This window comes from Bos taurus, chromosome 2 (genome assembly GCF_002263795.3).
Source record: "Bos taurus isolate L1 Dominette 01449 registration number 42190680 breed Hereford chromosome 2, ARS-UCD2.0, whole genome shotgun sequence".
Lineage (NCBI taxonomy): Eukaryota > Metazoa > Chordata > Mammalia > Artiodactyla > Bovidae > Bos > Bos taurus.
In genome coordinates, this window is record NC_037329.1 from 34,384,299 (window position 1) to 34,411,110 (window position 26,812).

Consider the following 26,812-nt stretch of genomic DNA (forward strand, 5'->3'; position numbering starts at 1 on the left):
TGATGGAAAATATCACTGTGTCCATGGCGATATTCAGAGGAGGTGGAATCAGTTGTCTTTAGTAGAGTCTTTCATTTAAATCCACCTTGGTTTCTTTTAGCTGGCTTCACTGTTTCAGTTTAGTCCTAGTTTTTAATATAAAACATCCATATAATGAAATGCACAGTATTGGATGCAAACAAGTGAGAAAAACTAGTTTGGGTCTCCTCTGGCCCTGCTGCTGCCTCTGCTGCTAAGTCGCTTCTGTCGTGTCCGACTCTGTGCGACCCCATAGACGGCAGCCCACCAGGCTCCCCCGTCCCTGGGATTCTCCAGGCAAGAACACTGTAGTGGGTTGCCATTTCCTTCCCCTCTGGCCCTACTTCCTATTAAATAGTTCTTTCATTTAAGTATTCACATTCTAGTCAGCTAACTGAAGTGCCTTCTCTGATGGTCTAGTCAACCAGGAAATGTGTAGACAGTGCTTATATACTGGGAGGTCTTATCTAGATTTCAAAGTGACAGTTCAGAATTAGTTTGTAGAACCATCAAAAACCATGTTTGGCCAGCAATTTCAGGGCCAGGGCAAAGGTGCCAAAGGTTAAATAACTGAGTCTGTTGACCTATTGATAATAACTTTTAGTAACTTAAAAAACCCATGGCTACCACCATTTTAGGCTATTAAATGGTGGGCATCTGTCCACTTTCTCAACTCTTTGTTACAAGCTGTTAAAATATAACTGCTTTCATAAAGTGGTACTTTGTATATTTAAACAACCACACGCACACAAAGCCTTCCTGTGGGGAAAGGATGGGTCGCCCATACAATCAGTAAATATTCACATGACCTACATTATGTTCCAGGAACTGTGCAGGTCGCTGCAAATCCAAAGATTAAATTTTATAAATATAAAGACCTCCAACTTCAGGAAGTTTACAAGCTAGTGGGAAACAGATATGCAAACAAATCAAAGTAACTTGGATAGTCTGTTCATCTCTAACATATTGTGAGGCACCCAGGCCTCCTTGGCAGAATGGATGAAACTATAATTATCAGAACTTCCCTTCAAGAAAGTTGAAAGGAACAGCAAACTTTGATAATAAGTCACTTGAGATGGCAGTGGAATGACTTAGGGGCCTGAGTCATGCAGCTGACTTCTGTGGGGTTTGTTTAAGTTAACTACAGAGATTTTGTTTTGCTGGAAGGAGTATACAGACTGGGGAGGGACTGTCTCACCATTTCCCTTAAACCATACCTAGTCTCTTCTCCAAATGAAATTTGAACAAAGATTTCAAAGACATTCTCTTGAAGGGGACTTCCAGAGAGGTTCACGTGTCTCCACCTAACTTTTATTATGATGCAGTGAGGAAGTTTAGAGAGGCTTGAGCAAACTTCTCAGAGTGTTAGGAAGATCGCTTCTGGGAAAGATGTCTCACAAGAGGTTTCTTTTGTGGGGAGGCCTGAAGGGTTAATATCAATTCCTGGAGGTAAGTTTTCAAGAAAATTTAGAATGACTTGTGAGTCATCTTAGAGACACAATATCACCTCCTCTATCTGGGATCCTACGAGGACTCTTAGCAAGAAAGAAGAGTGAGCGGTAGGACTTTAACCTGTGAATGATGGAAAATTTTAGTGTGCCTGCAATGTGGAGCAGGACAGTGGGAAGGTGGATGGACATGGGACAAGGCTGGAGGGGAAGAAAAGGAAGTGACCAGGAGATTGATGATGCAGAGTAGAATTTGGAGGCTATAGGGATACTCAGAAATGTGTATGATTAGACTTTGATAATTGGAAACATAGGGAGGAAGGGGATAGGGTGGCTGAGAACTCCTCTTAAACTACTGGTGGAGATGTGGTTTCATTGTGTGCTTTATTTACGCTTAGACAATCAAATTACTTTTCTCTTGTATTTCTTAATTGGCATGTATGTATATTTGAGGAGAAAAGGGAAATTATCTTGTTTCAACTCCTCCATTATCATAAGGAACAAAGATAAAAGCTCAGCTTTTTTGCCAAGCCACCAACACCATTTCTGAACCACAATAAGGGATAACCTTTTTACAAAGGATCCAGACACGTCACCCAAGAAGCATCCCTCGATATTGTCCATCAAGGTTTTAAAGTCAAAACCAGAAAGGAAGAGAAGAAGTGAGATGGGAGAAAGAAAATATAAATGAAAAGGAAAGGAAGTGGGGGGAAAAAAAGAAAGAAGGAAAGAGGAAAGGAAGAAAGATTTTGATAGAACAACAAAATAAAGTTTTGGATTACGTGGAAAGCAAAGTATTAAAAAGCCAAGAGAAAAAGGAAGAAGAAATGAGCAAACTCAAGTTCATCCCCCAGAGAGGTTGGTTTAAAAGGTTACGTGTTTCCATATGAAGAGCTGACTTAGGCAGAACTCTGGACACACTTGGAGCAGAGAGAGAGACGGAGACAGAGAAGGACGAAGGTGTGAGCTTAATACTGTTCACAGTATTTTTTTAGAATAAAAGCTTCTTGAGGTCAGGAGTTATGCATTTCACCAGGTAATATCAAAAGTTTACCTCCTTCTGTATATATACTAACAGATTGAATTTTGTTTTTAATTCCTCAAATATCCTAAGAGAGAAGGATATTGCATATTTAGACATCGTTTTTCAGAGAATCAGCAATAAAATGTATAAAAATAATTTACTCATAGTGGAATTGAAATCTTCATGGCTTAGAGGCAATAAAACTTTCTCACTCAGTATTTGCAATCCCTTTAATTCCCTCTTTATGATATATTATAGGCTGAGTTTTTAAAATAGTTGTCAAATTGTTTTGAGTTTTGTTATTTGTCAGATAGTTTTCTTACTGGGTTTTGTTATGGGATAGAGACATATTGGTTCTTCTTGTATTCTTTCCACTGCTGTAGCAGTAAATTTCCTCAGTATCTTCTTTCAGTGCATAGGAAATTTGACTGCTCTGCCATCCACCAGTAATAAAAGAAAACCCAAATGTGAAGGAGGAGACAGGAATAATCAGAGAAAAAAAAAGATAACATCTATGAAGTTTGCCTGAGGAAGTCCAGGATCTATTCCAGATTTTAAAACACAGAAGCAAGTCTGAATGAAAGCTTTGTATATTTCAGAGGACGAATTCTAAACAAAGAGCCCTGTAAAAGCTCTAGCTGACTCCAAGCTCACTCAGTTATCAAGCTTTGTAGAGTGTTCCTGAGGTCAGTGAGTTGGCCTTTTTCAGGCCAGCTATTTTGGCTTTTGGTTCCCTAGCTATAGGATGTGCCTTAAATTTCTCTATCTTAGACATCTTGCCTCTCGTCTTAAAAGAGGTCAGAAAAAGGGAAAGCTATTTGCCTAACTGATGGTCAGAGAAAAGTGACATCAAGAGACTGACTAGAGCTAGATCAGTGTGCTTGAAATTTTAAGACTTAAACTGCTGAACCTAGGAAATGTGACAGTAAGTACATGCAGGGCCACCTTCCTTGTGGAAGAGAAGGTGCAAAGATGTAATAACCAACACAGATTCACTCTGTGCCAGGTACTGGGCAGGGGTGTTCAATACACTTCTCATTTGATCCTTACAACAACCCTTTGACAGAGGTTATTATTTCCAGTTTTACAGAAGATTTAGAGAAATCTTGAGAGGGCACTTTAGTTATTTATTACTGCATAATGAATTGTCTCTAAACTTAAAACAAATATTTGTTATCTCACAGTCTCTGTGGGTCAGGAATTTGTCAGAGGCTTAGCTGGGTGATTCTGGCTCAAGGTCTCTCATGCAGTTACAGTCAACACATCATCTGAAGGCTTAACTGGGGCTGGGTAATCCGCATCCAAGCTCTCTTATGTGGCTGTTACCCAGAGGCCTCAGTTCCCTGCCAAACAATGGGCCTTTCCAAGCAGCTGTCTCCCCTTAGAATGAAGGATCTAAGAGAACAACCAAGTAGGGAACCTCAGAGTCTTTTTGACCTAGCCTCAGAGGTTCTGTGCCACCACTTCTGCTGTGGTCTATTGGTCATACACACCAACCCTAACACAAAGTGAGAGGGCATTGCACAGGCTGTGAATATTGGGGTGGGGCTCAGTGGGGCCATCTTGGAGGCGGGTTACCAAAGAGATTAAGGAACTCGCTCAAAGTTCCACAGAGCTGGGATTCATGCTCAGACACCACGCTTCTACAGTTGGTACTTTGTGATTAAGTATAAAATTAATGTGGCCATATTAGCATTAATGTGACCGCTTCGTCTCTATATGACTGTATTTCATTTCATGACTGCTCATCCCTGAATGCTAAGTGTTCTGGGGGAAAGTAATTGCCTCTGCTGCCTCTGTTCCTACACAAAGCTGTAGAGAAGCAATGGCTCCCAGTCCAGAACTGCATGCCACTCTTTTTTTTTTTTTTGACTGTGCTGACTGTACTGGCTCTCCCTTGTGGCCCTTGGTCTCTTCATTGTGGTACACAGTCTTCTCTAGTTGAAGCAAGCAGGCTTAGTTGCCCTGCAGCACATGGGAATCTTAGTTCCTGGACCAGGGATTGAACAGGCATCTCCTGAACTGCACAGCAGATTCTTTATCACCAGAGAATTCTTTGTCACCTCTCTTCTGACTGGTCTTATAGGTGTTTTCAGTGGCGATAGTTGGTCCAGGTTTAGTCCTTGGACTGGATTACACATGCTTCTAATGCATGTTATATCATTTCATTTGATCTTCACAAAACAATCCAGGTCAGAGAAGGTATTCATTTCCTGACTTGGTACACGGAATAAAACTGAGGCATAGAAGTTTAGTGCTTTGGGAGGAAGTACTAATACTTGGGAATTCAGATCCTGTGACTTCTAGCCTTCCCTAAGTCTGCTGATTTCCATGTATGCTCAGTCACTTCAACCGTGTCCCATTCTTGGCGACCCCATGGACTGTGGCCCGCAAGGCTTCTCTGTCCATGGGGTTTCCCAGGCAAGAATACTGGAGTGGGTTGCCATTTCCTCCTCCAGAAGATCTTTTTGAGCCAGGGATCAAACCCCTGTCTCCTGTGTCTCCTGCTTTGGCAGGCAATTCTTTACCACTGAGCCAGCTGGGAAGCCACTGATTTCCATGAATACTGTTTTAAAGAATTACTTTGGTGGCAACTTTTGTAACTTAATGACTTATCATCGCTTTATGGCTTTCATTACTGTAAACCAATTATCTTGTAAATATTTTTACCTTTAGTCTTCAGAGGTCCCTTGTGACCTCCCAAAGAGGGTGTGTCTCTCAATCTGAGAGCAAACTGAAACTACAAAATCAGCACTTCTGAGTTAGCTGTTTTATTTTTGCCAAGTACTATACTTGCGGTTGTGTACTGCACTTCAAAGTCACAACTTCCTAGGAAATCTTTTCAAACTTAATAATAAACCATTTGCTTTAGCTAACTGTCTGCATTAATAAGCACAAGCGATCAAGAACACAGAGGGACACAGGAAGGAGTTTCTCTGTTTCAAGCATGAATGTGGCCTGATCTTGTTTGTATTTCTAAAATGTCTTTGACTCTGGCCTAGATCATGGTGCAGGGTAGGGAGTGATTTATCCCGGTGAGAGATGATGATTACTTGGACAGGATGGTATCAGTGGAAGGAGAAGACATAAGGATGACTCCCTGAACAATTGACTGGCTGTTCCAGGCCCAATGGAGAACTTTCTTTTGCCCTCATGGTGCTATGCTTGCCACAAGAGCTAATCTGCCGTGGTTCCCCTAACTCTCTCATCCTACTTGGATACATTTCCACTTTCCAAGACAGGGCTCTGAGGGCCTTCTACATTACGCACCCAGCCTGTCAACATAAGGTCATTCTTTAATCCAGCAAATATTTATTGAGTATTTTCTACATCAGGCACTTTGTTGATCACTGGAGATATAAAAATAATAGACATGGCCCTTGCCTCAAATAATTCACAATATTAAAAGAAGCCTAAACATTAACTATAATAAAAAGCCCTAAGCGGCCTTCTAGTAAATGATCAAAGTGCTGTGGAAGGTCTACAGAGAACATGATAAATGCTGCCCAGGAAAGTTCATATGGAAACCAACCAAGCATAAAGAGTTAATAATTATTGAGCCTGGATATAATCCTTCCAACCTTGGGGCCATGAGAGTAAACTGGCTCCCAGGATTGCAGTTCACCTGTGTGTTTAGCTCTCAAAAACGTAAAACCCCTCCCCTCATCCTAATTCTGTATGAGAGTTGTGTCAGATAGAATACTTTTGGCTGCAAGTAACAAAATATCTGGCCCAAAGTTATTTAAATTCTGCTGCTGCTGCTGCATCGCTTCAGTCATGTCCAACTCTGTGCGACCCCATAGACGGCAGCCCTCCAGGCTCCCCCGTCCCTGGGATTCTCCAGGCAAGAACACTGGAGTGGGTTGCCATTTCCTTCTCCAATGCATGAAAGTGAAAAGTGAAAGTGAAGTCGCTCAGTCGTGTCCGACTCTTAGTGACCCCATGGAATGCAGCCCACCAGGCTCCTCCGTCCATGGGATTTTCCAGGCAAGAGTACTGGAGTGGGGTGCCATTGCCTTCTCCGATTTAAACTATAGAGTCTTACTATTTCATTATTACTTCACAGGTGGTGCAGGTGGTAAAGAATCTGTCTGCCAATGCAAGAGACAAAAGAGATGCAGGTTCAATCCCTAGGTTGGGAAGATCCCCTGCAGGAGAGCATGGCAATCTCCTCCAGTACTCTTGTCTGGAGAAGCCTTATGGACAGAGGAGCCTGGCGAGCTAGAGTCCATGGGGTCACAAAGAGTCAGACATCACTGAGTGACTGAACACAGACATTGCCTTATTGCTACTGTCTTCTGTAACTGGAGGTGCAGAAGGAGGACAGTTCTAGAGTTGCAGTGGTCCTCCCAACCTCTTCAAGAGCTTGAGGTCGCTTTCAGCTCTGCTGTTCTCATACTGCTGACTTTCATTCTCAAGCTTGTCCTCTCAGGTAGAGCTGCAGCAACACATCATTTGCTCACACAGCCATTTCACAAGGCAGAGAGATTGCTGTTCCTCATTCACAATCTTTGTATCAAGGAGGAAAACTATTTCCAGAAGTCCCCTGGCCCAAGGCAGACTTTCCCGCATGTCTCCTTGGCCAGATTTGTGTCACTTGTCTATTCTAAACTGATCTCTGGCAAGGGAAATGGATTGACATGCTTGGACTAGATAAATCAAGACTCATCTTTTAGCACCAGGAAGAAGCTCTTTCCTTAGTCTTGGAAGGGGAAAGGGAATTACTTAAGTTGAACTGGAGATTCTAAAAGAAAGAAAGGGGAGGTCTATGTGGGCATATCAGATATTCTATGATTTCTCATTTTTAATTACATTGGAAAATTTTAATTTGCTAACAAAAGAAAATAGATGTCAAGCTAGCTCTGATCTCTAAAGAATCTGATCATATAACTCTCTCCTTCTCTTCTCTCTTTTTTTTCCTAACCAAATAAATTTATCGTAAAACAGGGTGTTTTGATGCTGCCTTTTTTTGGTCCTGAAGGAATTTTGAGCCCAGCACTTGCTTTCTCTTGGCATCCAAAATGATTAAGAATATGAAAGAATTGAGTTTGTAACATTTAAGATACAAATCAGAAAATGGAGTGGATCAGAAATATCTGAGGGCAATTACTCCCAAGTTTCTCATAAAAAGCACAGATAAACTGTTCTATTTTATCCAGTTCATAAAGGGTATTTTTGTTGTTGTTTTAGTCACTCAGTCATGTCTGACTCTTCTGCAACCCCATGGACTGTAGCCCACCAGGTTCCTCTGTCCATGGAATTTCCAGGCAAGAATACTGGAGTAGGTTGCCATTTCCTTCTCCAGGGGATCCTCCTGATCCAGGAACCCAAGTCTCCTACATTGGCAGGTGGATTTTTTTTACCAATGAGCCACCTGGGAAAAACAACAAAAGGCATTATTTACCTACTATTTGCTCCTGTATCTCCACACTCCCATTAAAATGTAAGCTTCATGAGGGCAGGAATTGTTCGTGTTTTGTCCACTCCAGTCTCTAGTGCTCAGAACCTTGAGGACATTGGACACGTTCCTACTGCTGCTGTAACAGGTTACCGTGCATTGAGGGGCTTATGGCAACAACAGCAAAAATATTCTTTTCACAGTTATGAAGCCCCGAGGTCCAAAATCAAGGTGTCATCAGGGCTGTACTCTCTCTGAAGGTTCTGGGGAAGGAGACCTTCCTTGCCTCTTCCGGTTGCTGATGGTTACCAGCCATCCTTGATGCTCCTTGACTTGTAGCTCTATGACTCCGATTTTCCCTTTCATTGTTACATGGCCTTCTTCCCTGTCTTTCTGCATGATCCTCTTCATTTTCCAAGTCAGCAAAAGCCTGTCTTATAAGGACACCAGTCAGTATGACCAGGCCAGCGTGACTTCATTTTTTATATTTTTATTTTAGATTGGAGTATCGCTGATTAACAATGTTGATGGTTTCAGGTGCACAGCAAAGCGACTCAGCCATCCGTCTGTGTGTATGCACTCTCCCCCAGGCTCCTCTCCCACCCAGGCTGCCATGTAACTTTGAGCACAGTTCCCTGTGCTCTACGGTAGGCAGTATGACATCATTCAACTTAACTAATTACATCTACTAAACTCCTATTTCCAAATAAAGTCAACTTTCTGAGGTTTTCGTGGACATAAAGATTTTGGGGGGTCTACTCAATGCAGTGGTGCTGGTGGTGGTAAGTCTATTCAGTCATGTCTGACTCTGTGCATCCCTGTGAACCATAGCCTACCAGCCTCTTCTGTTGCTGTGCCCACTTCCAGGTGATCTTCCCTACCCAGGGATTGAACCCACATCTCTTATGTCTCCTGCACTGGGAGGTGGGTTCTTTACCACTAGCACCACCAGGAAAGCCCACTCAGCCCAGTACAGCTTGATAAATATTTGGTGAGATAAAGAAATTATCTTAGAGCTCATGTAAAAACATATTTTTGATGAACATTTTTAAATGTTACTTTAATTCTTATTAAAATTCTTTCATAAATATGGGGCCAAGTCATCCACCACTAGATCATGCTTACCTATTCATACAATACAGTGCTAGCAGCTTTTCAATAAAATAAATTCAGCCTTTCAGCTTACTTACAGTCTACTTAAGATGTGACTGTTCAGATTAAATTTTTAACTAACCATAGAAAATTACTTGATTAACTGGCAAACAATTTGGTATAGGTAATAAACACCAAAGAAGATGACGGGGTAGCAAAGTGTGATGGATGGAGCAAAGGGTAATTCCAGAGCATGAAGAGGGACCATGAAAAACTGAAGACCACAGATGTGGATTGTTTATTTCAGAAATTTGCTAAGTTCAAGAGAAGAAATAAGGAAATGGCTACAGGATGCAGCAAGGTCAGTGTTTGTTTGACATGGGTGTACCCTGTGCATGCTAACAGAGAGCTGCTGCTCAGTCATGTCCAAGTCTCTGCAACCCCATGCACTGCAGCCCACCAGGCTCCTCTGTCCACAGGATTCTCCAGGCAAGAATACTGGAGTGGGTTGCCGTTTCCTTCTCCAGAGGATCTTCCTTGACCCAGGGATCGAACCCACATCTCCTGTGTTGGCAGATGGATTCTTTACCACTAGCAACCACCTGGGAAGTCCAGGACAGAAGTAAGCAATGAAAAGGAAGTGAAGATGATGTGGGAGAAGAGATGAAAAACCTCAGAGCCTCTAAGAAGTCAAGAGGAACCAGGATCTGAGCCCGAGGCAGGCCCATTTCTGACTCCAAGTGCCAAGGAAAGGGTTAAAAAAATGGCAGGATGGACAGCCAGAAGTGGAAAGCCCAGGAAAAAGCAAGCCCCTATGGTGGCTTTTGCTCTAAAGGAGGAATCATTGAATCTTTTCACTGGAAAACTTCATACTCTTTTGAACATGTGTACTGCAGGGCCTGAGTTATTCAAGATTTGTTATATTTAAAATCTAGGAAACAAGGGGAAAAGGCAGGAAGAAAAGAAACCAGTTATAAAGCTTGCATGACTACTTTTCATGAGTGTAGGGAAAAGATGAGAGTTATGAGTTGGAAGAGAAGATGGTGCTACAACTTTCTTTCCAGAAGTCATAGAGTTGCCATCCTTAATAACACTCCAGGGAGAAAATTTTAGGGTATACAGAAAGAATCAGTGCCCCTTTGACTTCAAAGCACTAGAAAAAATTATATTCTAATGTAATCTATCTACTGTCCCAGGTTCAAATGATACTACCAAGCTGCCTGTTTAGATTATTTGCAAGCATTTCATCTAGACACTTCTATAAAGTCTAATGCATCTATGCTAACTCACAGAAACTTCCAGCAAGCATTTACCATGTACCTCACCCTGCTGAACACTTAGGTTGTTTACAATGGTGGTTATGACCACAGGCTTCAGAACTCTATTGCCTAGGGCTTACTAGTCATGGGACTTGGGTCTGGTTTCTATCTACACCTCAGTTTCCTTTCCTGTAAAATGGGGATGAAAATAAGTTAATAAGTGTGTGGTGCTAGAATAGCACACGGAAGGTCTCTGTGAGCCTTTGTAATGATTATTGTTTATATCTCTGGTGGCTGAGATGGTAGAGAATCTGCCTGCAATGCAGGGGACCTGGGTTTGATCCCTGGCTTGGAAAGATCCCCTGGAGAAGGGAACTGCTACCCACTCCAGTATTCTCACCTGGAGAATTCCATGGACAGAGAAGTCTGGCAGGTTACACTCCATGGGGTTGCAAAGAGTTGGACACAACTGAGTAACTAACACTTTCACTTTTCCCTCTGTATATATTTTTAACATTACAAAATTTTAACAGTCCCAGAGGCATGTACTATAATAATACTTGTCTCACACTCTTGAAAGTTTTGCTGGGTGAATGCCGGAAAGGGCAATGTCTGTGGTAGTTTTGTTTTCCAGTGATCATTTTCTTCATCTCTTGGAAGACAAACAGGTGTCACAGAGAGTAGTCTTGCTGATTATACCTATAAATCCTTCTGGAGAGTTCTTCAGTGACAAAGTATTAGAGCGTTCAGCTTCCCCAGATGAGATGTTCTCTAATCAGTTTTCTCTCCAAACTAATCATTTTTAGCTTTGATGTCTCACTACAGCTACTGACTATTTTTCAAGAGAAACCAGCCCTTTGCTAAAATAGTAGCTTGTTCCACAGGCCTCTGGGTCATTTATTTATACGGTTAAGATGTTTCTAACTTTCAACTGTTTCTCATCACTTTGGATTACACTGATTAAAGTCAGTCAACATAGTGAGGAATAAAAGCCTTGTCAATATTAATTTTGGCCACTATTATCCAGTTTCTTTATTCTCAGAAGAGTCCTAGCAAAGGGTGAGGGAGTGACTATAATCAGAATTTTTTTAAAAATAGGACAATTTGCATTTCAGAAAGGAATAAAGCCATCCTGAGGTCCTGTTTATGCTGGCTTCCTGTGTGTGCAGAGCCTCCTGGCTCTTCACTGGGGAGAAGGCAGGGTGAACTGGATTTAGTTCAGGCAGTGTCTTCAGCCTTGCCTGTCTTCACCAGTGGCTATAGATATTTCCATCTTGAGCTGAAATTTGAGACATGAATATTCTGCCAATTTCACTTCTCTGCCATATATATTGAAGTCTTATGTTGATAGTTGTGTTGTTTCAAGACAATTAGAATTTCAATATCAGCTTCTATATTTCTAACTGATCTTGGCAGCATTTTTTTTTTTTTCCAGAATGGTTGCTGACCATTCCGAGGAATGTCCAGATAGGGTCATCAAGCCATAGCCAGGGCTGACTGCCTATTTTTGCAAGTTAAGTTTTATTTGGAATACAGCCACATCCATTCATTTACCTGTGGTCCGTGGCTGTTTTCAGGCTGCAATGGCCAACCTGAGAGGTTGCAAAGCCTAAAATATTTAGCATCTGGCCTTATAAGAAAGGAGCTTCCCTGGTAACTCAGTCAGTAAAGAATTTGCCTGCACCACAGGAGATCTGGGTTTGATCCTCGGGTCAGGAAGATCCCTTGGAGAAGGAAATGGCAACCCACTCCAGTATTCTTGCCTGGAAAATCCCGTGGACAGAGGAGTCTGGCAGGCTACAGATCACGTGGTTCCAAGAGTCAGACATGACTTAGAGACTAAACCATCACCTATAAGAAAACGTTTGCCAACCTCAGATCTAGATGTTGTAACCCTGTAGCCAAAAGAGACTTTCCATTTTACAGGTAAGATGTGTAAATCTTCACAGAGATATGAAATATAGAAATCACAGTAGATGTTTAGCAGAGAAATTTGATATAAAAATTGGTTATACAAATTAGAGCAACAACAACAAATATTTCTGAGGTAAGTGAGAGACAGGAGCTGTAGGAAGGAGGTACCTCTAGGGCTTAGGAAAAAATGGAGAAGAGGAACACAAAAGGTCTGGATTCTGAGCTGCAAGGCGTGTGAGGCGCGTGACTGCTTCTGACACCCCCGAGAGGCAGGATGCAGCAGGTTCAGGTATAAGAAGAGAAGTGTGAGCCAGCACGAGCACTCCTTTTGGGGCACATGCTGACGGAATGGGCAAGACAGAGGAAGACCCCCTGCTCTTCTGGTCACTCCACTCCTTCTCTGTGTTTCCCTAATGGCAGGACCCAACAGGAAGCCTGAGGATGAAGGGGCCTGGGAAGCGTAGCTGTAGACTCCCTGCTCAGCAATACTGAGCAAAGAATAGAAGTGTACATTTGAGCTGAAAGACGATACGTAAATGACGGTCACAGGCGTAGAGAAGTGCCATGTCCTGGTGACCGCATGGAAGGTCGGAGCCTGAGGCTCTGTTTAGACCCAGCTGCCCAGTGCACTGTTTTCCTACTGCCCAGCAGCTTGGAGTTCACAAAATTTAGAGCTGTGTTTCTGTGTCTGTGTTCTCCTGTTGATGTTGTCTGGCTTTTATCTTTTCTTTTGACAAATATTTATGAAGTGCCTACTATGGCCAGACGCTGTTCTAGGCCGTGGTGAGATAATAGCAAACAAAAGGTAGCACAACACAATCAGTGTCCTCCTGGAGCTCACAGGTGACCAAGAGAGGCAGACAAGTTAAAAAATATAGTATGTCAGGTGCTATCACTGTTGAGGAAAAAATGTAAAGCCAGGAAGGGCGATACAAAGAGACTTTCTTAACGAGAAGATTGTAAACATTAGTTCAGGGAAGGAAGGTGAGGTTTAAATAAAGACCTAAAGGAGATAGGGAGCAAACTTTGGGCACATCCCAGGGGAAGAACATTGCAGGCCGAGGGTATAGCGAATTCAAAATCTCTGAGGCAGAAGTGGGCCCAGTGTGTCTGGGGAACAGCGGGGAGGCCAGAGTAGATGTAGAGAAGGGAGAGGAGAAGAGGGAGGGGGAGGAGGAGGGGAAAGAGAAGATGGAGGCCAGAGCCATGACATGGACAACCCCTCGTAAAGTTGTTTCCTTTGTTCTAAACTGTTGCTGTTCTGGAAAAAGTGCACTGTACTATTTGGTTGGCCTTTCAAAATAACCTTTGAAAATACATTGGTTACATGCCTAACAGAAGTTTGGTCATCTGACACTCTGATCTTAGAGTAAAGGCAAAGGGGACACAGTCCCGGGTTCAAGGGCTCTAGCTCAATGGCAATGCATTTATCAGATGCACTTGACATCCCTGGGAAGTTTCTCTTATTGAGAAGGGAAATCTGGTGACAGTGATTATATTCCAATACCTCCTGTGTATAATAACCTTCTGTGTATAATAATCACTCCTCACAAATCCGGTAATTCCCCTAAGCTCAACATTTTCTCTCCATGTGAGAACACTGTGGATAGTATTAAACTTGTCAAAGGAGGAAGTGATGTTCGTTAGTACTGAGCAAATGATTCGATTGTGCTTATCCTGGGTGCTTTCTCAATGTGATGCTCTTGTGCTATCTTATTAGGATCATTTGGCATATGAACACAGTGAAACTTAATTAGCTTTTATTTTATATAAACACAGTGAAACTTAATTAAAAAATAAATAAATTTGCAGTCAAATTTCTAATCTCAGCAGCACTCCTAGGTACTCCCAGGGAGAGACTCTTCTTTCATCTCTCTATCTTGATTGCCTAGCACATACTTGGAAGAAGACAGTAATAGGTAGTATAACCTATGTAGAGGACTTCCTAAATTTTAAGTCCTGAGCCAAGAACTTTACATCCACTATCTCATTTCATCATGGTAGATCCCTTGAGGCTGGATAATGCTATTATTATTTTATAGATTACAAAGTTGAGGTTTTGACAGCTTCAATAATTTTCCTAAGGCTGCTGTGCAAGAATTAGGTCTGGGCTCAAATCCAAGCTCTCTGGTTTCAAAGCCACTAGGGACCCAACCCCTTATTGGTATTTGTTGACTCATTGGTGATGGGCAGCAGACCACATATGCTCCTGGTTAATAAGGGATGTGAGCTGATTTCCAGTCAATTTCTTCTTCTGCCTTCTTGATTTTTCTTTCTCTTTTCCCAATGTCAAGGCTGCTATTTTACTAGAGCAAATTCTAAAGTAATAGTCATTTTATGTCTTTCACATCAGTATTAAATGTTAACTGATTACCATATGGAACACAAGAACTCTGTAACCAGGTATCTTTTCCCCATGTTTAACAACTTTATGAGTTTATGAGCTGTAAAGTGTGCATTTCTTTTTAGCTGCATTTCATTGGCCATTTATTTACAAAAATAATTTAGCTTTCTGAAGTAGAAATATTTATATCATAGTTTCATACAGGTCAAAGAAGTTTAGTATTAATGAGTATAAAAATGTTCAAAATATCCTATAATCATAAAATAAATATTGGCCAAAGCAAGGCTAGTCTGTGGAACTACAGCACTCTAAAATTCTTTTTTGTTCAGAAATGATTTTGATCCTATGACAAGGGCTCATTAAGATATCATATACTTTGCTGCTGCTGCTGCTAAGTCGTTTCAGTTGTATCCGACTCTCTGCAACCCCATAGACGGCAGCCCACCAGGCTCCCTGTCCCTGGGATTCTCCAGGCAAGAACACTGGAGTGGGTTGCCACTTCCTTTTCCAATGCATGAAAGTGAAAAGTGAAAGTGAAGTCGCTTAGTCATGTCTGACTCTTCGAGATCCCATGGACTGCAGCCCACCAGGTTCCTCCATCCATGGGATTTTCCAGGCAAAAGTACTGGAGTGGGGTGCCATCGCTTTCTCCATCATACACTTTAAAGAGAAATTATTCTTAGGTTGAACCATTCTAAAAGCTGCTTTTCTGCCATTTTTGATGGATAGAAATAACATTTTCATTTTGTTCAATGTAATAGTTGCTCTCAGTGAAGAAAGTACAGTAAGTTCCCTACATATGAATGAGTTCCATTCCAAGAATGCATTTGTGAGTCCAGTTTGTTCTTCAATCCAACAGAGTTAGGATTCCCAACTAACACAGTCGGTTATACGTTGTGTGTGTAATAGGTTCATATCATAATAGGTTTATAATACTTTTCATACAAATAACATGTACATAAAAAACAAACAGAAAAAATAAAAAACATTTTTAATCTTATAGCACAGTACACTGAAAAGCATAAAAGTACAGTGCAACAGCTGGCATACAGGGGCTGGCACACAGGGGCTGGCACTCGCATTCACGTCTTTGAAAGTTTGCAACTTGAACGTTCATATATAGGGTACTTACTGTATTAAAGTTAACTATTTTCTGATTTTTAATTCAAGGAGGCGTAAATCTTGGAGTTTTGGTATAATCTGATGGGTAACATATGATTAACCTCTCTGCTTGGCCAGCACAGTGCTTTGAACTGATCAAATGAACAGCATGTTCCATGCTAACCAGGAAGACCAAAGGAGCAGCCAAAGACCTTCAGGGGTGCCCTATCAGTGAGCAAGCAGACAAGGAAAGAGAAATGTGAGCATGTCCTCTGGTGTTTGACAGAATAGGTTGGCAGTGAACAGTGAACTTGCCAAAGGTCAAAACCTGAACTTGGCACTCACGTCTCATAGAACTTGCTTATCTAGAGGTTTCGAAAGTGTCTTCCAATGAGCGCTGCTCGTCAAATGGCAAGGCAAAAAACAAGGAACATTTGTTGCTCTGCTTGTTCCAATTTTGCAGTGGTGTTTGGGGTGTGGGAAGCCAGGATAGGGAACCCTGGCATGCAGGGTAGTTGTAAAGGAACTTAGTGAAGGTACCACAAGTTGGTGGCCCAGGCCTTGCACCCATGTTTTGGGCCATAGCAAGAGCACAGCATCAGTGTTGGTATCTGAACATCAGCAGATGGATTAGAGTCATGCTGAGCAGAAGGGAGCCTGAATCCGGTGGAGATGGTGGGTTTAGAAATTCTGAGGCCTGATGAGAGGATGAGTCCCACAATGTCTGAGGTGAGTAAGGTGGTGGGAGAGGTAAGTGCCCCGTGAAGGAGAAGCAGCCTCTTCTGAAGGGGTCAGCAGGTGACATCACAGAGGACTTTTGCCTCAGTTATTTTATTATTCCAGATTGAAGTGTGCTATAAAAGCTGGGCAAACACCCCCACTTAGATAGCACTGTATCTGATCTATATTGTAGGTACTCAGTTCATTCTCTTCTTATGAAATCAAAAGTCAGTGATAGACAGGAATCCCCTGGTGGCCCAGTAGTTAAGACTTGGTACTTTCACTGCCAGGGGTTTGATCCCTGGTCAGGGAAATAAGATCCTGCAAGCCATGTGGCTCAGCCAAAAATTTTTTTTCAATACTTAGTGATAGATGTTTTATGTTGCTATGTCTGTCTTCTTATAGATATGTAGGTCTTAGTATGTGTGGACTGCTGTTATAAAACAACCAGAGACAGGTGGCTTAAACAATAAGCATTTATTTCTTACCGTTCTGGTGGCTAGGATGCCCAAGGTCGAGGTGCCAGCAGACTTCGTGCTTAGTTTCTTGTGTCCTCACATAGCAGAAGAGGCAAGAGAGCTTTCTAGAGTCACTTTGTAATTTTTTTATTTTATTTTGGTCACAAGACACATGGGATCTTAGTTCCCCAGCCAGGGATGCTACACACGCCCACTGCATTGGAAGTGTGGGAAGTCACTTTTTAAAGGGTATTAATCCAGTTCATGAGGGCTCCACCTCATGACCTAATCACCTTCCAAGGGCTTCCCCTTCCAATACCATCGCATGGTGGTTAGGATTTCAGCATGTGAATTCTGAGAGGACACAAACATTTATTTGGTTGCATGTGTATGTGTGGTTGGTGTATAAATCGACCTATTTCTATAGATCTGTCTAAACATATTCATCAGCAGATAATATTTGGAATGTGCACATCTATAACCGCTGATACTTTGATTTGTACTAATTTGGGGATATGTTTTACATCTGTCCATTTTAGACTAATAGCTCTTGATAGCATGGTATTTATTCTCTGCAATAATATTCACTTTATAATGATTTGATATATAATAGGATGATTGGATGAATATAGGCAATTGAGGGTGTTTAGTGAACAAATCCAGATTTGTAGTTTTGTAGTCCAACATGAGTCACAAATACTATTTTCTGTAGCACAAGTCTTTATTTCTTATTTAAAAGTTAGGTTCGAGGACCAGCTTCACCCACTTGTATTTTTGCTAACAAATACAAATGTTTTACTAACCTTCAGGGAAGAAACGCAGGACTGAATTGAAAAAGACAATAGTTAAAAAAAAAATCTTTACTTAACAAACTAAGCTTAAGCAAAATCAATAAAATAATAAAATGAAGTGTAGCAAGTTTATCTGCCAAAACTGAAGGTTTTATAAGCAGAAAAAAGATTATGTTATGAGATCAAATCCAAAGAAATAAAATCTTAAAAACATTTTTTGAAGTGACATTTCCTGTAAGAGAACTACCTTTCCATGGGCTGTAAAAAATTAACAAGAGAAGATGCTGCTGGCTTTGAAATCCCTCTTAAAGAACTGCAGTTATAGGAATATTATGGTAGTGGCTGATTTTGTGAGTGTTTGTTTGTATCTATGTGAAAAATATAGAGAATTTGGAAAAAGACTTTAGGGTATTTGTAGTCAGCAGATGCTCTGGGACTGAGGAAGAGGAATCACATTGGTTTAGCTGTGCTTAATGATACCCAACACCAACCAATGAAAACTTTTTTTACTTGTCTCTATTAAGGCATGGGCTTCCCTGGTGGCTCAAATGGTAAAGAACCCCCCTGTAATGCGGGATACCTGGGTTTGATCCCTGGGTTGGGAAGATCCCCTGGAGGAGGGCATGGCAACCCACTTCAGTATTCTTGCCTGGAGAATCCCCATGGACAGAGGAGCCTGGCAGGCTACAGTCCATGGGGTCATAAAGAGTCAGACATGACTGAGTGACTAAACACAGCACAGCACATTAAGGCACACCTCTGTGCTAGATGCTAAGGTTGATAAAAAACAAAAACCCCAAACCAATCAACAAAAACACAAAGCCTTGTCTTCAAAGAATACATGGCCTACCTGAGTAGGTCACACAAGTAGACATGGAAAAAGAGTTGTCAACACGAGGTATTAAGTGATAGGAGCCCAATGAGTAGTGTAGGGGCAAAAGTCAAAGGCAGAACTGAATGACAGAGGAAGGAAATGGAGGCTGGAGGATTGTGACAGATGGAGAAATAGTTGAGGACATTCCAGGAAGTAGCTTAGGGCAAGGAACAGAGGTAGATAAGCCTGAGAGGATCCATTGCCTCCAGCAAGATTAGTGTGATTGGACCAGAAGGTTCTTGCAGAAAGAGCAGAAATAAGCCTAGAGCCTCATGTCAGATTGTGGAGGCTGCAAGTGCCAGGTGAAGGAGTCTGAATCTTCCTGTAGACAGTGAAGACTCGGTGAAAGCTTTTGAGGAAGAGCTCACCAGATGACATTGGCACTTTAGAAAGATCATTCCAGTGATGGTGCAGTACAGGAACTGGTGTGGAAGAACCTGATGGAAGAATACCTGGAGAAAAGATTTCAAAGGAAGAGTCAATAGGGTAGATTGTTTGTAGGTGATGGTAAAAAAGAGGGAGACATCAAAATGATCTTCAGATCTTGAATTTGGGTTTTCAGTAACAGAATATAAAATCACACAATTTCCTATGGAAATCTAGTTTTGGAAGGTGGACAATTATTCTAGACAAGATATGATAGGGTTAGAGTGGGACAAGTCAAGTAAGAAGGCTGAACACAGCACTGGAAATGTGAGTGTGGGTGTAGTAGGCTAAGATAATGAGTGCAGGTCTTGTCATTTATCTAAATGGAAAGTATTCCTGAAGCCACATTCTCTGGAGTTTCCTGCAAGGAAGACTGTAGAGAGAGATGAGCAGAAAGTTGAAGACTAATTCCAAAGCATTTCTGCAGTCAATGGAGAAAAAAAGAGTCAAAGTAGGAGATGGAAAAATAATGGTCAGAGAGTTAAGAGAAAGACTGAGGTGTCACAGAATCCCAGAGAAAGGTTCCATGTAAATTTTAATTAAGGTCAAGGAAAAGTGATGGTAGAAACAAAGATCTCTGAACTAGGTGATTAGCATATCTTTAAGATCTGGTTTGTGTGGAGCAAGAGGACTTAGAAGTGAACCTTAGGGCCTCACAGAAGGATGATCTAGCTTTGTGTCACCCGTTGCATGGCTACATGACTGAAAAAGTACCTATCAAGTTGAGATATACTCAACTCGGTACATCAATTGCATATCAGAATTTAAAGACAATACAGAAAGGAAATAATGTGAAAAATCTCGTTGTCGTTGTTTAGTTGCTAAGCATGTCCAACTCTTTGGTGACCCCGTGGACTGTAGCCCACCAAACTCCTCTGTCCATGAGATTTCCCCAGCAAGAATACTGGAGTCGGTTGCTGTTTTTTCCTCCAGGGGTCTTCCAGACCCAGGGATCGAACCCAAGTCTCCTGTGTCTCTTGTATTGGCAGGCAGATTCTTTACCACTGAGCCACATGGGAAGCCCTTGAAAGATCTCATTAGTAACATTTAAATGTTGATAACACATTGAAATTGTAACATATTTGATATGTTGGCTAAATAAAATATGCTATTAAAATTAATTTTACCTTAAAAAATTTAAAATATGGTTACTAGAAAATGTACTCATACTATATTTCCCTTGAGCATTGCTGATCTAGACCTTTGAAATTAAGCTCATTAATGTAGCACTGTGAAACACATGCTCATCTCCACTTGAGCAGCTAAATGCATGTTTACCCATCTACTCAGTCCAAAATCTTTCAGAGTGTCTTTTGCATTTTGTGAGTGTATTTCTGTATTTTGTGATCAGTGTATACTGTAGAAATCCATTTTGAAAACTTTTATTCAAAATGAGTTATCCCTTCATACTGAATATTTGACTTTTTCCCAACCAACAGATGATGCTTCAACTGATAGTCGCAGAACCTACACTCTAGCCGATTATTTAAAAAATACTTTTAGAATGAAATTCTACAACTTGAGATGGGTTTCAGGTAAGGCTTTCTGGTGGAAAGAGGGGCGGATTTTTATGCTTATTTTCATTTTATGCTTACGTTAGGTTGTGGGGCACCTTCATGGTAATAAGAATATATTCTTGTTTTTTAAAACCATATGGGAAAGTATTATTTTCTACTAAAGGGTGCAAAAGGAGATAAGACAGAAAGAAACCTTAGTATTTCTTTGACATGTACTATAAAAAATTAAAAGTGAATTGAACCCTTTACAATGATGATGGGAAAATGAAGGCATATTAGTGTAATACTTATCAGTTCATGTTTTTCCAACTTAGAATTTATATGAATTTAAATCTTACATTTTTTGCATGATTTTTTAGTTTATGAAGATGTTTAATAGCAACTTGAAATATTGATCTGGTCATTTTCTCTCTTTAGATCATGAATATCTCTACAAACAAGAAAATAATATCTTGCTATTCAATGCTGAATATGGAAACAGCTCCATTTTCTTGGAGAACAGTACATTTGTATGTTTAATCACATAATTAATTCATGCTTTAAGGGAATTCTGGGGATTTTTTTTCATAACCTTTCAAATCATGAGTACTATCGTTTCTCATCCTGTTGGACTCTTTCTGCAGCATATGGTGCGGTGGATCTTTCTCTTCTTGGAATGCTCCCTGCCTTGGTTACTTTTTAGTCTCCTTTGACGATTCCTCCTCCTCTGCCCATTCTCTTACGTGTAAGTGCTCCTTAGGGTCCTGTCTTCACTTCGAGCCTCCCTCCTCACCTTGCGTGCTCCCCTTCAGCATATTCCATGCATTTCCACAGCATCAGTGCTTCTCAAATACACGCTTGTAACACTAACCTCCTCCCAATATCTAGACCTCTGTTTCCAATAGCTTGCTGGCTCCTGCACATGGATAGTCTGCAGGCATTTTAAACTCAGTATCCTGAGCTAAGCTAGTTATTCCCGCTTCCCTCTCCTAGCAAAGGGAAGGCATCCTATTCTTCTTCCCAGTCTTGGTAAATAGTGCCTTCCTCCACGTCATTTAAAGCTAGAAATCTCAGAATCCTCCTTGATTCCTCTTTTATCCCCCTTATATAGCTACTCAATAAACCCTATCCATTCTCTCTTGTGATGTCAAGTGTCTCTCAGATTTCCATTTCCACTGTATAGCCCTGGTTGAAACCCTTGATTAATTTTGTGACAGTGAGTACTATATCATAACATGTATTCCTCTCTCCCTTCTGTAAATCAGAACACAACTTTGCCCAAGTCCAAGGCCAATGCAAGCCCTCCTCTCTCATCTCATCTTAGCCACTGGGTTGCCAGAGCATCTTTGGACAAGGCAGATAAGATTCTGTCATATCCATGTGCAGAAAACGTAGTTCATAGCTCCATTTCTTGTATTTAGACATTACCTATTTTTCTAATTGTATGTCCTCTCTTTGTCTGACAGACCCTATACTGTATTCAGATTACACTTAGGCAGTCTCTAAATATGCATGCCCTTTCCACATCTGGGTTTACACTCTTGCCATTCCCCTTCCTGAGAAAGTTCTCTGTCTGTTCCTGATCCCCACCTTCATAGCCATCTTTCCTTGCTTAAAATCAATCCTTCCCTCCCTGACTCTCTAACCTTGATTACCACCCACCTTGCCTCATGGTCATCTGTGTAGGGGAATGTGCCCCCTCTTCTAGACTGGAACCTCCCAAGGCATGAGACACAAGTCTAGAATCATACCCTCCACATAGTAGGTACTCAACAATAGCAGTTAAATGGAATCATTTAACCTTAATCATTCTTTTTTCTACTTGATTGACAGGATGAATTTGGACATTCTATAAATGATTATTCAGTTTCACCAGATAGACAATATATTCTCTTCGAATACAACTATGTGAAGGTAAAAGAAATGCTTTTTCACTGTGACATTTAAAGAATCCTATGAGTGTGTTATTTTATGACCTATCTCAAGTCTATGAATATTTAAGGTTGTTACCTAAATCAAGCAATAGGCTCTAAAAACTCATTAATTCAGTATCAAAAGAAGAAATGGTCATTCTCCTTCATAAAAGATAAATCTAATGAGTGTTTTTAAATAAATTCATTTTAGGGTTTTCAAATACTAAGAAGTTTAAGTAATATTATAGATATAGACTAAAACTATAAGTTAATAAAATAGAACTTATAATTTAAGAGTCAGTTTACATGTCTGACTTGTAATATCTAGTAATAGACTGTTTTATTTCCTTTGTCTGACAAATAGTAAGACTCTTGATTATTTGCTTTAAAAACAATTAAATGTCTCATTCCAGAAGAGATTCTGTGAAGTGACTCAGACCACCTCTCAGCCCTCAGGTCCCACCGTATACAAACCGTTCCTAAGGGGCAGGCTCGGCAGCAGTCACCAGCGCCCTGTGGGGAGCACTGAGCTTCCTCCAGTCGCACAGCCCAACATCAGATTCTCACGCCTTCAGGAGAGGTTTCAGCCTAATCACACATCGTTTTCACGTTTAGTTGTTGTTGCTCAGTCACTAAGTTATTGCTCAGATGGTAAAGAGTCTGCCTGCAATGTAAGAGACCCAGGTTCAGTCTCTGGGTCAGGAAGATCCCCTGGAGAAAGGAATGGCTACTCACTCCAGGATTCTTGCCTGGACAATCCCATGGACAGAGGAGCCTGGTGGGCTACAGTCCATGGGGTCACAAAGAGTCAGACATGACTGAGCGACTAACACTTTCATGTTTAGGGTGGCTGCCAATCACCAGTGACTATAACTGCAGCTTTTTGATTATTCATGGATTTGACAATGGCTGTTGAGTATGAGAAGTTTTGAAACATACAGGAAAGATTAGAAACCTGTAGAGAGATTCTACTTAAAAACAAAACACAAAGCTGGAGATCCCAACCTCTGCCTTTCTTTTCTAGAATAAAGAGTAAATACTGAGTGGTCTTAGCTCGCATCATCACTGCCGTACTCAGGTCATGCAGACCATCCCATACTCCATTTCCCATTTGAGGATGGTGACTCCCAATCATAATATTTACCCTGGTTCATTGTGCTGGGCTCCATTTCCTGGACATGAAGACTAGGTCCTGCTAAACCAGTCCGCCAGGAACGAATCAGAAGTCTATGCCAACTTTAACACATCTGTTTCCAATTAATGAATTAGTATTTGTTTAATTCAGTGGTTCTTATTGCTAGCTACAGATTAAAATCACGTTAGAAGCATTTAAAAACTCCTAAGTATCCAGGTCCAACCCCAGGTCAATAAAGTGAAGTCTCTGGGGGTGAAGCTGGCATCAGTTTTTTTGTTGTTTTTTTTTTTTTTAACATGTATTTTAACGAGCAGTCAGGGTTGAGAACCACTGGTTAACAATTTCCCATGTTAAAGTCAAACATGTAACGACTATAAAGTTAAGATAGAAACAGCAAGGTAAATACCAGCTCAATTTATTCTTTGGCCAAGTTCAACAAGTGCCATGTGATATGTACTAACAGATATATTTCATGGGTAGACCTTGCTGGACAACCATCATTGGTAATTTGTGTTTGTTGTGTCTCTGAAGTTTTCATGCGCATTTAACTTCTTTTGCTGTTTTCATTCTGTTCCCTTCATCCTGCCATCCATGTTTCCCAAGAGTATCCATGCTCCTTTTAAAACCTAAGTTAGATTATGTTGTGCCTTTGCTTAAACTCTTGTGATCAGTAGCTTCTCATCACTTTCAGAATAAAACCCAAACTCTAACCAAGGCAACCTGAGAAGCCTGGGTGATTGGACCTCAGTCTGCCCTTCTGAACTCACCACCACCCCCCAACCCTGCACTCACCATGCTTAGTCTGTGCTTACAATGGATCACCTGGGGAGGTTAAACCTCCCGCATGTCATCTGACTCAGCATAGCCATGGGTAATTTTAAGGACTCCCAAGTGAAACAGTCTTTCCTGATAGCTCAGCTGGTAAAGAACCCGCCTGCAATGCAGGAGACCCGGTTTCATTCCTGGGTCGGGAAGATCCGATGGAGAAGGGATAGGCTACCCACTCCCGTATTCAAGCGATCAGCTACCCACTCCAGTATTCAAGAAACATATCTAGGACAAAGAAAAGTCTAATTTTATTCCATTTCTCTGGAAGTCTATTTCCAGTGTTCTTTAGACCCTGCTGTGTGGCTTCTCCATGACTGAGCCAGCACATTCAGAAAGATCAGTTCTTACTTTTAAGTTGTGGCTACGCAGAGGGATGGTATGGGGAGGGAGGAGGGAGGAGGGTTCAGGATGGGGAACACATGTATACCTGTGGCGGATTCATTTCGATATTTGGCAAAACTAATACAATATTGTAAAGTTTAAAAATAAAATAAAATTAAAAAAAAAAAGATGAGTGAGTGAATGAGAATGTGAATAAGTACCAGGCAGCCTAGTACAGATGTTCTCATAGTATCTCCCCCCTTTGCCCAATGCTGTACAGACAGTAATAGTTGCATCATCTGTGACGTGTTCACAGGAGCCCTGCTAAGTCCTTCACATGCATTCTCATGTTCCCGACATTGTTTCTGTCACCATCCTCATCTTCCTAAAGAGAAAACTGGAGCTTAAAAGGAAACCTGTCTGATATTGCATATTAGAGACTTGTCTTCATCCATTTGGGTCACTATAGCACCACAGACTGGATGACTTAATAACAGAAATTTGTTTCTCAGAGTTTTGGAGGCTGAGAAGTCCAAAATCAAGGTGGCACCAGATTCAGTGTGGCAAGGTCCTACTTCCTAGGTCATAGTTGGCCATCTTCTCCAAGTGTCCCCACATGGTGGAGGGGACAAGGAAACTAATATATGAGGAAATGAACCCCACTCATGAGGGCTTCCCCCCTGCACAACCTAGTCACTCCAGAGTGGCCCCATCTCCAGAATACTATCATGTTAGGAGTTAAAGTTTCAACATATGAATTGGGGAAAGGAGGAGCTACAAAGATTTAGTCTAAAGGAAGACTTGAGTCCAGGTTAGAAGACTCCAAAGCTTGTATTCTTAAACATGATCATTTCTATCTTTTTGCTTGAACCTCTCTCTGCCATGATGCTTTTTTTTGCCCTTCTCTGTGTGGCAGCCCTCTGAGACCAATAATCACCTTTTCTATAAACCTCTAGGCCTCCCCAGTTCCTAATTTGATTCCTGCCTTTCCCCACCCATCAGCATTGCATGCTCTGTGATTCTTTTCTGGTAGTTTATGTCTCCATATTCCCCATTCAACTATAAGCTCCTTAAAAAGAGGGAGCCTGTCTTATCCAGTAATGCCTAATCAAGAGGATAGGTGCCAATGTTTATAGCCTAAATAGACTGATGAGTCTGTTTCAAAAGATGAAGTGAATATACAAACATCTTGGATTTCCCTTTACAGCCCCTGATAGATCTGTCATCCTGAAATGATCTCAAAACTTCTTAAATCTCTTAATATTTTTAGCCTGTACCACAACGTTTGGCTCTAGCGAGCATTATACTCTGAGGTTTCCCAGAAACAAGCATGGAGTGTTTCAAAATAATCCAGGATTCAAAAAGAAATATATGACTTGCAAAAAGAGGAGACTTAATAAATATTTGTTGACATGAGAGGATAGGAGGGTGATAAATGATGAGTGAGCAATATTATTCAAGATTAGGAGCCTGACTTGTGTCTCAGCTCTGCCAATACAGCTCGGGGTCCTTGGGCTACCCACTTCATTATTTCAGCCTCATAGGTAACATTTAATTATTTTAGTTTGGTTTATTTCTTGAATATATCCTATGTGGCTTGTGCTAGGACAGACTCCAGGTGTTTAAAGCTGAATAAGACACAATTTCTTACCTCTGGGAATATGGTAGGAAAAACAGATATATAGGCAAGTAGTTTTTTTTTTTTTAATTTATATCTGCATCCTCATATAAACATTAATTTTTCATAAATGCAAATATGTGATCATATTTTTTAAAAACCTTCAGTCTCACTGTTTTTCCTTTTTTTTAATTGGCCCTCTATTCCTCATGGGCTTCCCAGGTGGCTCAGTGATAAAGAATCAGCCTGCCAATGCAGGAGTCATGGGTTCAATCCCTGGCTCGGGAAGATCCCCTGGAGAAGGAAATGGCAACCCACTCCAGTATTCTTGCCTGGAGAATCCCCATGGACAGAGGAGCCCCGTGGGCTACAGTCCACGGGGTTGCAAAGAGTCGGCACGACTTAGTGACTAGACAATTGCTCCTCATCTCACTGCCTTTTCCCCAGGTATCCCATGTTGAGAATCTATTGTATATCCCTCTATATTTTATATTTGTTTATTCACTTAATTCTATGAAGATAGAGATTCTTCTTAGTTATTGCTTATTTTATAAAAATGGAATCCTATTTTCCATACTTTTCTGTAAATTGCATTTCTCACTCAGAGATACCATGTGGATATTCTTCCAAGTCA

General features: G+C 41.1%; 1 protein-coding gene across 2 annotated transcripts in view; it reads left to right on the forward strand.

Annotated features, from left to right (window-relative positions):
- Window positions 1-26,812, forward strand: part of DPP4 (dipeptidyl peptidase 4) — an 84,739-nt gene that overhangs the window by 1,448 nt on the left and 56,479 nt on the right. The window contains exons 1-4 of one of the 2 annotated variants that reach the window (XM_059891291.1): window positions 15,969-16,327; window positions 20,307-20,402; window positions 20,802-20,893; window positions 22,197-22,277. In XM_059891291.1, coding sequence (XP_059747274.1) covers window positions 20,372-20,402; window positions 20,802-20,893; window positions 22,197-22,277 — 204 coding nt within the window. In that variant the 5' untranslated portion in view covers window positions 15,969-16,327; window positions 20,307-20,371. 2 annotated transcript variants of the gene reach the window in all.